This window comes from Anneissia japonica, unplaced genomic scaffold, assembly GCF_011630105.1.
Source record: "Anneissia japonica isolate Jap-2015-1 unplaced genomic scaffold, ASM1163010v1 scaffold426_len1935630_cov189, whole genome shotgun sequence".
Lineage (NCBI taxonomy): Eukaryota > Metazoa > Echinodermata > Crinoidea > Comatulida > Comatulidae > Anneissia > Anneissia japonica.
Window position 1 is genome coordinate 1029086 of NW_022713172.1, and position 14284 is coordinate 1043369.

At 33.1% G+C, this 14284-nt stretch overlaps 1 protein-coding gene across 1 annotated transcript; it reads right to left on the reverse strand.

Moving 5' to 3' along the window:
• Positions 1-1690: 1690 nt before the first annotated feature.
• Positions 1691-8686, reverse strand: LOC117108390 (dickkopf-related protein 3-like). Its single transcript, XM_033250389.1, has 4 exons — positions 8224-8686; positions 6544-6718; positions 3031-3226; positions 1691-2588 (listed from the first exon to the last, which is right to left on the reverse strand). The coding sequence occupies exons 1-4, from the start codon at positions 8431-8433 to the stop codon at positions 2528-2530; spliced, it is 642 nt and encodes a 213-aa protein (XP_033106280.1). The 5' UTR covers positions 8434-8686; the 3' UTR covers positions 1691-2527.
• Between the last annotated feature and the right edge of the window lie 5598 nt (positions 8687-14284).

Consider the following 14284-nt stretch of genomic DNA (forward strand, 5'->3'; position numbering starts at 1 on the left):
CATCTAGATGTGTATAAGATACCGGTACATGTTTATACGTAATTTTAGCTAAGTATTCGTGGCAGATACTGAAATTGTTTATCATACAATACTAATCAAGATGATTTCTTGGTAGTGACTAATAGATGATGACAAATTGACACATCACCACCGGGTTGTTGACATTCTGACATCTGATGGCTCAGAATCGAATATCCCGTTGCTGTGTACTCTGATAGATTAGCACGTTCCGCACCGCCAGTAGCTTCGATCAATGGTCACATACATACCAAATCAAAATGTGGATGTTAATCACAGTAAATAATTCGTGCTTATTGTCGAGTAGTATTATTTTTATAATCATTATCAATATCATTATTAATATTTATATACCGGTACATCATCATTATCACTATCATTTTTTGTACTATTTTATATTACCGTTAATATTATTACAGTAAGCCAAGCTGGACGTCATCATTAAAAACAATATCCCATTACAGTATGTGCACCAATTTCCCCATAGTACAATGTCTTTAACTCTGTTACAGTACAGTAGTTCAATGAAAGTGAAATACCATACTTATTCTTTTCATATAGGCCTAATCATTTTCAAGTTGCTTACGCATACGTTTGCAGCGTATATACTACAACATTGAAAAGAAGAAAATTATAATGTTGTAGGCCTAATCATAACAAGATGAATAACTAAAAATATTAAAAATAACTAATAACATCATGCCAATGATAATGATAGATACAGTAGTGATAATAATCATACTGATACCAATAATGATAATGTTAATAATTAAAGAGTTTGCTAAATCATATTTAGGGACACAAATGAACACAGAAAATCAAAGCAATATTTAGTGATTTGTATTTCTTTTTATTATTCACTAGTTTAAAAGAGCATTATTTAAAAAAAAGAATATATAGGCCTATATACAGCGTACACTTGAGCGCATGTTTTAATCATAGAAATACTGTGAAGGCCTAGGTCGAGTTTAAGTATTTAACCTTAGGCCTATCTAGACTTTTGAGGAACGTGTGTGATTCCCTGATTGTGTTATCATTTAAACCTGGCGGCAAAAAAGTTTACAAGATACAGTATATTAATATTTTATTCTTTCTCGTTATTTATTGGAAAAAAACAATAATAATATCTAAAAGAAATTACTCTGTCTATTAAAAATTACTAAAATAACATTAAAAATTCTGTATCATAATATTATTAATCATAATATTAATAATAACATTTATTGAATAGGCCTATATTCAATTATTAAAGAGTATAATTTATATTATAATATCAATAATAATCGTTCTGTTATTAATTGCAATTTGGGTGTTGATAATTTATAATCATTATGCATACCACCAATCTGTTAATTTAAATTATTGTAAAATGCTAAACTGAATACGAGATTTTGCCTTGTTTTAGAATCGATGCTATTATGACACGCAACAATTTGATTACATTTAAGACCAATACCCAATGATATAATCGACATAGGCCTATACTAATAAATCGATATTCAATATAATCGAAATTTAATATTAGATCAATATTCAATATAATAATCCGCATAACATACACAATTAGACCTATGGATATTAATATAATCAATACTGTCGATATTTTAAATACAATCGATATCAACTATATTCGATGTTTAATATATTCGATACTTAATATTCAATAGGCCTTGTTTTAGAATCGATGCTATTATGACACGCAACAATTTGATTACATTTAAGACCAATACCCAATGATATAATCGACATAGGCCTATACTAATAAATCGATATTCAATATAATCGAAATTTAATATTAGATCAATATTCAATATAATAATCCGCATAACATACACAATTAGACCTATGGATATTAATATAATCAATACTGTCGATATTTTAAATACAATCGATATCAACTATATTCGATGTTTAATATATTCGATACTTAATATTCAATAGGCTATATTCGGTATTAAGTACGGTATCCATATTTCATACCCAATTGTAGGCCTATCTATAAATATCCCAGCAGGCCTATACATATATTTCTATTTTTTTTTTCATTTTTTAGCTCAAATGATCACATATTTACATCATTGAGTCTCTTATATACAATTATATACAAAATATTGCTTACAGCGTGTTTAATTATATAAAGTACGAAATATAATATGCTTTTATAATTGGTAAAAATATTTAACTTTATAATTTAGCCTTGCTTAGCAAGATTTGTGAAACAAAATAATACAACTAATGACGTACAACATGACGTCATGTCTATTTTGACTTTTCATTCTTTTCTCGAGGACGAAAGACTAGTTTAGATTTGATCACAACGATCTTTCGTCTACTTTTCATAGTACCTAATCTCATTCTCTGGTAGACTATATCTGGTAGCTTCGGGGTCGTCGTCAAAATAACGCTACCACTTTTTTTTATATCGTTCGAGTTGTTTCAAATCACAAGACGCGGGCCTACGTCATTGGTTAGTTTCGGTCCAAATCGGATTTAGTTATTGGCAACCGAGTCAAATTCTTTGGCATCGCATATGATCATAATCGGTCCAAAATCGCCAAGCAAACTCCTCCCTAAAAAATAACGGAAACCAATTTATAATAACTAATAATTATTAAAATTATTAAAATGATTAATATGCCTAATCAATTTGTGAAGGTTCATCTATACAGGTAAAATATATAATCATTGTTTTAAGTAAAGGACCAGGTTTGATTATGGAACTCCATTGACCCTTTGAATTTTACCAAGTGATCAATGTGAACAAGGCTGTGGTACAATAGAAAGCTTCACAAATTAAATATAATTTTTGTTTTAAATGTCTTATTAACAATAAAAAAACTGTTTTTATACCGTATGAATAATCACATTACTATATAATACTAACAGGCCCAGACCTAATAATACTATAATAATTAATATTATAATATTGAAATGTTGTTATATTAATTATAATAAAAACATGTTTTTGCATGTATGATGGATATAAACAACTTTATGAATGTTGAAACTTACTCTCTTGATGGATGGGCGATCTTGCAGACGAGGCCATCTTCACATGGACAGATGCTATCAATTGTGTACTCCACACCACCTTCAGGTACAAAACATTTCGATTTCAACTTTAACTTCAGTTTACATATTGATTCACCATGTTGCTTAGCACAGCACATGTTGTTTCCACAATCTTTAGAATTCTTGCATCTTGCACCTAAAAAAATATAAGACAGAAATAATTTAATGTATTGTTGCCTATAATAGCAGAGGGTATACTCTCAGTAATACTATAGTAAACAATTAGTATCCGGATTCATAATATTTCGACTTGCGACTAACCGGCTTCAAATCACATGATAGGCCCTAACCGACTTCAGATCACTAGAGTCGGTTTCAAACCATACGAATAACCGGATTCTAAACAAATGTTATGTACACAATTAACCAACTCAACCACGTGAACCGTCTTCAAATCTCTGGTTTACCCGACCCATACTAAAGCAACCGGCTTAAATCCACAACTAAACCAACAACCATGTGAAATCAACCTTACATTATCTATAGGCCTATGCCTAGAGCAAGTTAAAAATATTATTTTTCAAATTAGACCAATAGTAAGTATTTTGGTATTTATATTTGTATGTAGGCCTATTTTCATTAAAATTCCTACTAAGGTCGTACAATCCATGAAAAATATTTCAACGCATTCTCAGCTTGATCGTAAAGGATGAGTTGTTCCCATCTGTCGTCATGCAGCTTTGGAATGTTAAGATACATAATATTTGAAATAATCATTACTAACACGTCACCTGATAAACAGGCCCCATACCCCTCTATACGTTAGCAGTAAGATCATTTATAGACACTTTGAACACCACCCCCCCCCCCACTCCGCTGGCCTACCGGCCCGATTTTCCACGGGATCACCCTACCAAAATTCTCCTTTAGTGTTGTGATACTGGTGCGGTGGTCATTAATGTTTTGGGATACAAAACATGATAGGTGCCACTGGCTCATCGTTGCGTTATGGTACACCACCGGTACGTCCTGGGATAAATCATGGAGAGATAAGACAGGCCTATAAAATATTCCTCCATGCTTTGTAACCCAAACGATTAAATTAAACTTATAGTTTTGTATGCCTATTGTTTAATATCTGAATAGGTAGAGGTCTACGCGATCAAAAGCGTAAAAATAAATAAGCAAACGTGTAATATGAAATACAAAACTCAAATGAAGTCAAGCTTAATATTTATATAGAGTAAGTTATTGAAATGCGTACCAGAATTACTAGTAACGCTGAAACAATTAAATATATTTTTCATCATTTGAAATCCACTTCCTTTCACAAGACATGTAACGAGACACAATGCAGATGATTAACGAGGGAAAGGGCTCAATCTGACCAGGGACACGTTTTAGTGGTAATTTATATGTCAGGCTAGCTGGCTAATAATTCATCAAACATGACTGAGTTAACCTTGCCTTTATATACTACCCTGTCGAAGTCCGTTGTCTGGACGTATGAATTCAGTCTAAATGAGACGTCACTCATTTTGATTGACAGTTTCTTGACTGACCTGGAATATTTGATTTGTTGCGGTGGCACTAATAATAATATGATTGTGATAGAACCGATATGAACCGATACACCAAATTGCAGAAAAAGAGAATTATTTTCTAGCCTAGGCAGGCCCTATAATAGGCCTACATGTATTTATTGCAATGAGGTTCTGGCTTCCTATTGGAATAAACAGAATCATTGATTTATTGAACATCAAACAGATCCATTACTGGCCTTGGCATACCTACAATTATTCCAAAATAGTTTTGTAAACCAAATTCCTCAAAATCAAACACAATCTCGTAAATGAATATTTTTTCTTGGATTCTCTGCTTGAAAATCAAATATTTATTTTGTTCGTTAAACTGTTTCCACTACACTCTGTATTTTGGTCTGGTAATTATTTGAAACGTTCTGACAGTTCGTAAAGACTCTACAATAGGACAATAGTTTTCACAGACGCGTGCAATCCGTCCTTATTAATAGTCATTGACACCTCTTTAGTTCCGGCGACTGCCACTTTGAGTTGGGCTACTTATCTAGAGACACTGTCTATGATACAACAACTCTGATCTAGATTCTAAACTGCTGCTAGAAACACAAGGTGTAAATTCATGAAAAAAAATAATAAAATAAATTAGTAGGCATCTATACAACTGTGTTTTAAACACATCCGTCAACACAATATTCATCTGTTTATAGAAAAAATGTAAACTTTATGCAAAGCCTTCAACCAGAAAGTCTTGTGCATTGTCCAAGATTGGAAGAGGTGGATGGTCCTGTTGTACCTACTCCATAATACAGTTGTCCCGCTGTCGTGATGGGTAATTACGCCTGACGTATTGTGCTTGTAATGGCCTAAACAGACAGTTGCAAACATGATTGATGGCGACCACACAGTGGTCTAGGAAATACAGCTGACAAGTGACAGATAGGCCTAGTCTATTCTTTACAACACGTGATCAGAGTTTACGTGTGCGAGGCCCTGGGGTTCATACAATATCGTCCCGGCCGCGCGCGTCCCGGCCTTCCGTCTGTAAATGCCATCTTAATAACGTGTATTATGCCTCAGATTCAACATTTACCATTTAGCCATGAAGTGGACGAAATCGAACAAAGGAAACATATATATTAATTTATGTATTAAATAACATTTTTTTGTTTAATAGGCTAGTTGTAAGCCTGTTATTTTTAATTGTTTGTGATTGAAAGAAATGATCACGTAATAAGGCCTGCGGTATCAAAATTGTATCGCAACCAACAGAAATTTAATTTCGACCTAATATAATAATTTGAAAAAACTCTTTCCATAATAATAATACACCTGCATATGTGGTGATGTTCAACATTGGGTGAGTAAATCTCCCTATGACGTCACTGCTCAATGCAAACATCAGATTTTTGATTTGATATGCGTTGATGGAGTTGTAGCGCGTAATTTATTGTCCATGAATTATGATCAGAATGTAAAGGATGATTTGTACGTAGCAGCTTCATGAATCATGCTGTACCAATAATGACCACAAAGCTGGACAACACATAAATCGTTGTTTATATTCACAGCTCTTGAATCATGTCGTATCGATGACCACGTATCTCAACAACACACAGATCGTTGTTCATGTCTGAGTACAATTTAGTAACATTACATATTACAGAGATGCAAAATGGGGAGATCGCGTGACCACAGAGGCCTACCAGGGCCAGAAAATTTAACTTTATACTCATAATTATTAAAACACTGTTGGGATATTTTGATAAAAGCGTCCATATGATGACAAAAAACGTTGATCCACACCACACCCTTACTACCACGTTTAATTGAACATGATTCCACCAAGGTGTTCTTACTTTACATTGTAAACATAAGCTTAAGGGAAATTGCATACGGAATTATAATACAGAAAGAACGATATCAATTCTAACACTACATATTATTATAAGATAAAATAATTAAAAATACATACCAACTGTTCCAGGTTTGACCGTTTTCTGGCATTTTCCAAAGCGACAGTCAAGTCCCTTTCTACAATGACTATCTTGTCGACAGGGGGCGTTCTCAACCTTGTGATCTCGACAATTCCGATAATGTTGATCGCAGTATTTTCCTCGTCCACAAGCTTTATCACTTCTGCAAGGTGTCTGTGAAAATTAGATCATAAATTAATTAGGTTGTGTGAATAACTTGTATACTGGTAGCATGTAGTTAAATAAAAACACAAAAAGACATAAAAAGACTAAGTCGTCCAGATGAGATTTGGAGACAGGATTCTTTTCCCTTTCTACGACTTTTGAAAGTTACAAAATAAACATTTCCTTTTAATTGACCTAATTAATGAATTATTAGTTTATCATGTGGTAAACCTACTAAATTAATATTCCCTCATAATTCATAACCATCAATACATCATCTAGATAATTTGTATACTACTTTAATGACTGTAATGACGCGCCCCCTCTTCCGCTAGGAACTTCTGAAATAATTTAAACCCCAGATCAGCTGTCCTCCTCAACAGCAAAAAAAAAATCGTTGATACATGTTTGATTACAAATTACTGTAAAACAAATGGTTATTGGCCTATCATAGTGCTACGTTACCACCTCCAAACACACTTAAAGGATCAATAGACTTACGATACCTATTAACACCATGTTCAGTCAATTTAGTTAAATTCCATGGTGTTTCGAAATATTTAGATAAAGCCTATTATTAAAGATTAGGTTTATTGCTGTCTTTGTTTAATAAATGTGCAAAACCTGTCACACATTCAGTTTATTGAATTTTTCCAGCCTTAGGCCCAAGTTATCAACAAATTAGGAAAATGTAACTAGTAAATAATTATTATGCGCAATACGCGAGTATGTGATCACTGCAATAAATGGTTCCATGATGGAGCAATTTGCACTTGTTTGTGTAGTTTGATATATTGCTCCTTTAAAGCGTCCCTAATAAAAAAATATCGCGCTTAGTGATTTATTGCTTGGAGTGCATCTACGCCTAAATTTGATTTATTGTTGAGGAACACATGCGGTAAAATGGAGAAGTGCTGCCTATTGCTAAATAGTAGAGAATCAGATAGATGGATAATAAAATTAGTTTTTATTTCTAGAAAGCTGGTTTAGTGCAATATAGCCTAAGAAAATTTCTTCAGGCATGTATGGTACCGGTAATGTGTGTTCCGATATAGCACCATTATATAAAAGAAACTGATGGCAATGATAAATACAGTACTGTAAAAAGCGGAGGAGATCATGTAGTAAATACTTTCATTTCATTTATTTATTTACCTCAATAAAAATAATGTTCTGGCACTTGTAGGAGGAATCTCTCATTGTTTTTGTAACATTTGCAATTAACATTATCAATTATATGCCTCTGTCTCTTATACACATCTAGATGTGTATTTTTATTCAGGAACTAAATTACATATTGTTTTAATACAAAACAAAAACAAAGAACATTAAAATTAATGATTAAGAACAATAGATAAGACATTACTGTAATTCCTAGTGTAACCTAATGTCGTTTTAAAATATTTTAAAAAGTACGTGCATTGAGGCTTATATTTAAGTATATATATGCTAGAGTGCCTCCAAGTCAAAAATCGATCACAGATTGAATTAAATACACTATCAATGGTACATACCTGGGCCACTAAAGTAAAGTTAAAGTCTGCTGAGGACGATACGTTTCTTTTATTTAAGTTGAGATTCCTTGGGTGGCTAATGGCTTCATCTGACTGTTGGTCTTGGTTTGGGTACGGTAAACTCCACATCCATGGAAAAATGACTCCAGTCGATTCCTGGACTAATACAGTAAAGGCAAGAACAGTTAAACAACTCTGCAATGCATGCATTCTGATGAACTGTGCTCCGGATCGAAAAGTTATCCAACTTTAAAAAGCAAATTAATCGTATGAAATTCAACTCGATCGAATTGAACACTGATATGCAGCTCCGTTTCAAGTGCCTCGTGTTTGATGGATTGTGTTTCGAGAGATTCTCTTCTGATGAGGTTGAATAGTGAGAGACGCAAGCCCATCGGTTGTCAAAAACGGGTGGTAAATGACTTATTCTTTCTAATGGTATGTTATTTGACATACGTCCAATGCTGGAGATGTCCCACTTCTAATAATTGGCAGGTGTCAATCTTCATCTGCTGTAATAGGCTTTGTTTTTAAGCCAATCAGCGAGCACACTGGGTTGTCAGTCAGTAAAGTTATGCTCATTTACGCCCAATTGTTGACAGCGTCTATTGACTGGGCGTGGATGCCTGCCGAGTTGACGACTCAGTTGGTTGTTTTCATTTCAGGTTCCCCGTTGAGATCTTTACAAGATTGAGTAAACATTACGAGATAGACTAGTCTATACTGACATCTGGCTGGTGACATCAATATCATACTATGGTGCGCCACTATTTTCAAAGTTATATTTCAAGTCATAGCAATTATAACACTGCTGTGATAGGAACTTATTTATAGACTACATTCAGTCATAGAGTTATAATTATTTTTATATTTTATTATAACTATTCAGTTATTCAACAGTTACTTGTCAACATAACAATTCCTGTCTAGTATGTCCCCTTAGGCTTGTATTAGGCCTACTGTATACCGTGTATTGGACGAGCTTCCAATGTTGTACTTATTTATATGTAAATATCTATTATTCTGGTTTGTGCAATTGTCTTGCGCTATTTTTTATTTATAAGTATGCCTATATTTGTATTCATATTTATGTATGTATTTATATTGCATTATGGGAAAACGATTTGATTATGAAAATAAATATGATTCTGATTCTATGATTCAGTATAGTAAAACCATAATATCGTAACATTAATTAATTATATTTATTGCAACGAAAAGCTAAGTAAGTAGCCATTTCAGCATTACCACAAAGGGCATTATAATAATACCATACCCATTGGCATAAAGGTATGAAAATGAAATACCGGTATTGGCCGAGCGAATGTATACAGGAAAAATTAGGATATTCTAGCTCAAAATCATTTGTTTGTTGATCTTCAATACGGTAATTTTCAAAAGCGCGCCCACAAAACGTCACTGTCAAACATGGACGTTCTATGTTTGGACTAGCACTTTGGTTTGCCATAAACAATTTCAAGAAAGGATTTTGGTGTGGAGGCGCCCTATCGGTAGAGTGTCTAAGTTAATTAAGTGAAAAGAGAGGTGCGAACACTACATAATACCACCATGATACAGGCAGTTTCCTTTGATTAAAATATATATATATATATTATTATATAGGGCCTTATATATATTCATATTTATACATATATATGATACAGGCAGTTTTCTTTGATTAATATATATATATATATATATATATATATATATATATATTATATATACATATATATATATATTTATTCATATTTATATATTATATATTCATATATGACTATCTTTCCTCGCCAAAAAAGAACTAGCGTTTTCTGAAAGCCTTGTTCTGTTTACCTACGTTTACTTTTATAGCTTCTGAGAATTCAAATCCGATTACACCAACTGATTTTCCGCAATGTTTTAAATTCCTCTTGAGATCGAAAAGTTAAGGAAGTTTTTATTTTTAAATGCGAGGAGACGTTTGCACACGATCGCCTTAATGTAATGACAAGTCCTCCAATTTCACCCACATCTCTTCCGGACAGTACTTTTTTTCTGCCTAATAACGTCCGAAATGGATGCTGATTATTTTTTGTAACAACTGCATGCCTTATGAAAAACTATGGAAAAAGTTACTTTCCCATGGTTTTAAACTATGTTTCAGTCCTCTCGCAGGATTACTCCACAGAGGAGAGTTTTCAAGTCACCGAATACTAGGTTTGTGCACAAAAATAAAAGTATTAAAAGCCCAAATGATACGTGTATCGAGAAATTGAACTATAGCAAATCAAATAGGGCGTGTGATAGGTCTAAGAGTATAAGAGAAATTAAACACGTCACGAATGGATGATGTTATATAGAGGGCGCAAGACCGATTTTTAGTGTTCCCAAGACTGTGCTCTCTTGCGGTTTCTTTTTGTCTAAAAAATTCCAAAACATCAGAATTGATAAATTACATAAATTGTAACATCGTTTAATTTCAATGCATTGTATGGATGCCTGGATAAATTTTATTTCAAGTTATCTTTGTATAAAATTTCTATACACTTTGGCAAATAGTGGGTTTTTACATAATATTTTCCCTCTGCAAAATGTAATGATATTGATCTCGCGGTCGATTGTAAATCGTCCAAAAGTCGAGTATGGAAGTTGAAAAATTCAGTTTAATATGGGAAAATAGTCATTGTTAACTCTTTGCATTGCTTTTTCCCTCCAAATGTTTAAAGTACGAAAATTTAATTTTTAGAGAACAGCAAAGTATTTTTAAAGTGAAAATCTTACTTTTCTTGAATTGTTGTTGCAATTTAGATAAGGTTGTTATTATTTATTGATATTCTGTATGTGAATGTTGTAAATAATGTTTAACTTAGGGTAAGGTTGGGTCGGGAGGGTGGTTATATTGAATTGTATAAGAGCTTCACTGCGTTGATATTGGTCACGTGTATACTAAATTCAAATTCAGTACATTCACTGTAATGAATAACTTTGTGAAAAAGTGTCACTTGAGTTTCATTCTTGAACTTTGACCCAGTAGGTTACATTGTATTTTGTTGTAATTTCAAAATGACTGATGGAACCTAATGTCTGTATACGAACAAATGTTTTTAGTCTGTATTATGTTTTTATTTACTCCAATGAAGAGTTTATCACAAAAATTCAAGAAACCCTTTTCTAGAGTTCGTCCATACAGTCAAGTTTTATATGACAAATATACATCAGATTTGTGCATGTGACCACATCACATGTATTTAGCCAACTACATGATAGTAACTTTGGCATGAAGAAATACCTCTATTGACGACAATTAAAGATAATACTTTTGAGAAAAACATGTCAACATTGGAATTTGAGTCAAGACCTTAATCGTTTGATATTTACCAACTTACCTAGGAGGCCAAGTGGTATCAACCCTTGGGTTCCCCATTAGGAAACATATTTATTATATAATACTTGGTAGTGTGAACTGAGCATTGCATACAACCCACCTACTCTATCCACTTTCATAAATGTCTTATAATATCATCATAAACATAAGTTATTATATGTTTTGTTTTGATCAACTTGTTAAGTAGTTTAGAACCATACATTATAACGTTTTCCGACTTCATAAATGATCCACATTTAGCCATATACATATTTTCTATTGGTATTCACTTGCCACATCTTTCTGCTTTCTGGTGTTTGGTTTTCCATAGGAAATTTTGATATTTAATTTACCAATTTACTTTCTTTTAATTTCCTTTATTTTGCTTTTTTCTACCACAAACATATTTATGAGTTACGTAGTTAATAGAAGATTACATACTTATTAATAATTTGGTTTATTGTGATTATTCAAACAGTAGTTTGAATTCACCTTTCAATCAGTTATTCCGTTCTTTCCACTTCCATTTTATAAATTTGAAAACCATTAACCATGTTCCTATTTACTTCGTCAGTAGATAGAAATATATTAGTCTAAACCACTGGTCAACAACTGGTCATATACAAACATACATTTTCTATGACCAGTCACCTAGCAGGTCACATAGAAATACAATGTGACCTGTTGGGTCAAATGTCAAGAGAGAAGTGACAGATTTCACAAAATTATTCATTACAGTGAATTTAAACATGGAGGTATAAATATGCCATGATTTAAACATGTATATAAAGTTATTATACCATTCAAGACCAAAACCAATTCTCTATGGACAGCAGTCATAAAGTTTATATCCTGTAATACATAGGGTCATTGGTCAAAGATGGTGGTTTCAGTCAACCTCAAAGGAAGTTACATTAGAACAAATAAAAACATGTTCTGAAAAATTTGGAAAAAAAAATCAATTTTCTGTGACCAGCGGATGCTAAGATACAGAAACACTATTTTCCCCCAAATTTGAATATCTTAGATATTTGCATATGAAAAGGACACCGAGTGTGATTTTTGGAATGTTATCTCCTCGTTTTATTAAATTTACAGTAAAGATAGGCCTATAAGTGTGGAGGTATGGAAATTTCCTGCAAAGCATATGGTCAAATCTGACATTTCCGGTCAATTTGGAAGCAAGTGTTGCATTAGAGTGGAGAAAAACATGCATGTTCTGAACCATTTAAAGCAAAAATCTAGTTTCTGTGACCACTTGTCTGCCAATGCTATAATTTTACCCCTAATTTGCATATTTTAGTTAATTTGCATATGACCGGGACATATAACGGAGGTGCGATTTTCAGAATTTTATCTCCTTTTTACATGCCTTCATTTAAAAAAGAATATTTTTAGTTGGCACATTGTTAACTTTAAATGCCAGATTAGATGTACATACTTGGTGGCCAAGTTGCATACAAGGCTCTGACACAAATGTCATCCAAGCTGGGGTGACCAGATGGTGTCAATACAGACATCTAACATGGATGACTGCTTCGAACATTCCACTCCTCATCAAGTGATTTCTAGGCCTCTTTTCTGATTTTTTTTCCCTTGACTATTACAAGATTTGAACACAGCACCCTGAGATTATAGGATCATACCATATAAGGCTAGAGTACTCTGCATTCGTAGCTCCATGGGTGCATTACTTGGGATGACATTAAATCCTTGTATTGTATAATGTAATGCATGTTTCCCTTCAATACAGGCCACTATTGGAATCAGAGTTTCCATGGTCTTTAGTAGCTTTGGTCTCTAATTAGGATAAAGCTGCATTCACACCGAATCCGAATTTGGTTCGTATGGCTTAGAAAAAAAAATTGAATCAGTGGTAAAGAATAGAGGCGCGTACTAAGATGCGTATCAACAACGTTCTACGAACTGAATTCGGATTCGGTGTGAATCTACCTTAATATATTAATATGGGACCACAGAAAGTGGTCATTAATTGGAGGGGCTATTTTAGAGGGAGACCTGTATTTAATTTCTATTTTTTATATTTAGACAATTTACTGAAGAAATAAATCAAATACTGCATTTACAAGATGATACTTTTAATTCTGAAAATGCACCAATAGATTTTAAAATTTATAATTTGATAAATAATTAGCCATTACATGATAATGGAAAATCCAACTATGCTCTCCTTGAGTGCTTGACGACATCTACCATAAATTATTTTATTTTCTTATTCCCAACTGTTAGACAGTATAAAAAGGACAGTGTGTTGGCATGCATATTAATGAACCACAAAACAAAGTTAAACAGAATGCTGGTCACTTCGACCCAAAACCAACTCAGCCCAAACCAATTTGGCCCAGCCGACACTTCAGACCAGAACAACTCATCTCGTTTATTTCCACTAAAAAAAGCAAATATACAAAATGAAATAGTACAAAGTACAGCGGAAATTGCATTGTAATTGGAAGGGGAAAAGGGATCAAAACCAACTCAACCCAGAACCAAAACACCAACTCCGCCCAGCTGACACTTTGGACTGAACCCAATTTGGACCAAAACCAACTCAGCTCAGATGACTACCCAAATTATACGGAATTACCCAAATGAGTAGTGATCGCAATTACCCATTACCCAAGTGACAATTCAATTGAATCGAAATTGAATACAACTACTAAATAATAATACACTGTAGTAATGATGATAATAAAATAA

Excerpts from the sequence above, each read along its gene's own strand:
- LOC117108390 (XM_033250389.1), bottom strand. The coding sequence starts at position 8,433 with ATGCATGCATTGCAGAGTTGTTTAACTGTTCTTGCCTTTACTGTATTA. Across the intron at positions 3,227-6,543 it reads GGTCAAACCTGGAACAGTTG|GTGCAAGATGCAAGAATTCT; the intron begins GTATGTATTTTT and ends ATATTTTTTTAG. Across the intron at positions 2,589-3,030 it reads ATCGCCCATCCATCAAGAGA|GGAGGAGTTTGCTTGGCGAT; the intron begins GTAAGTTTCAAC and ends GTTATTTTTTAG.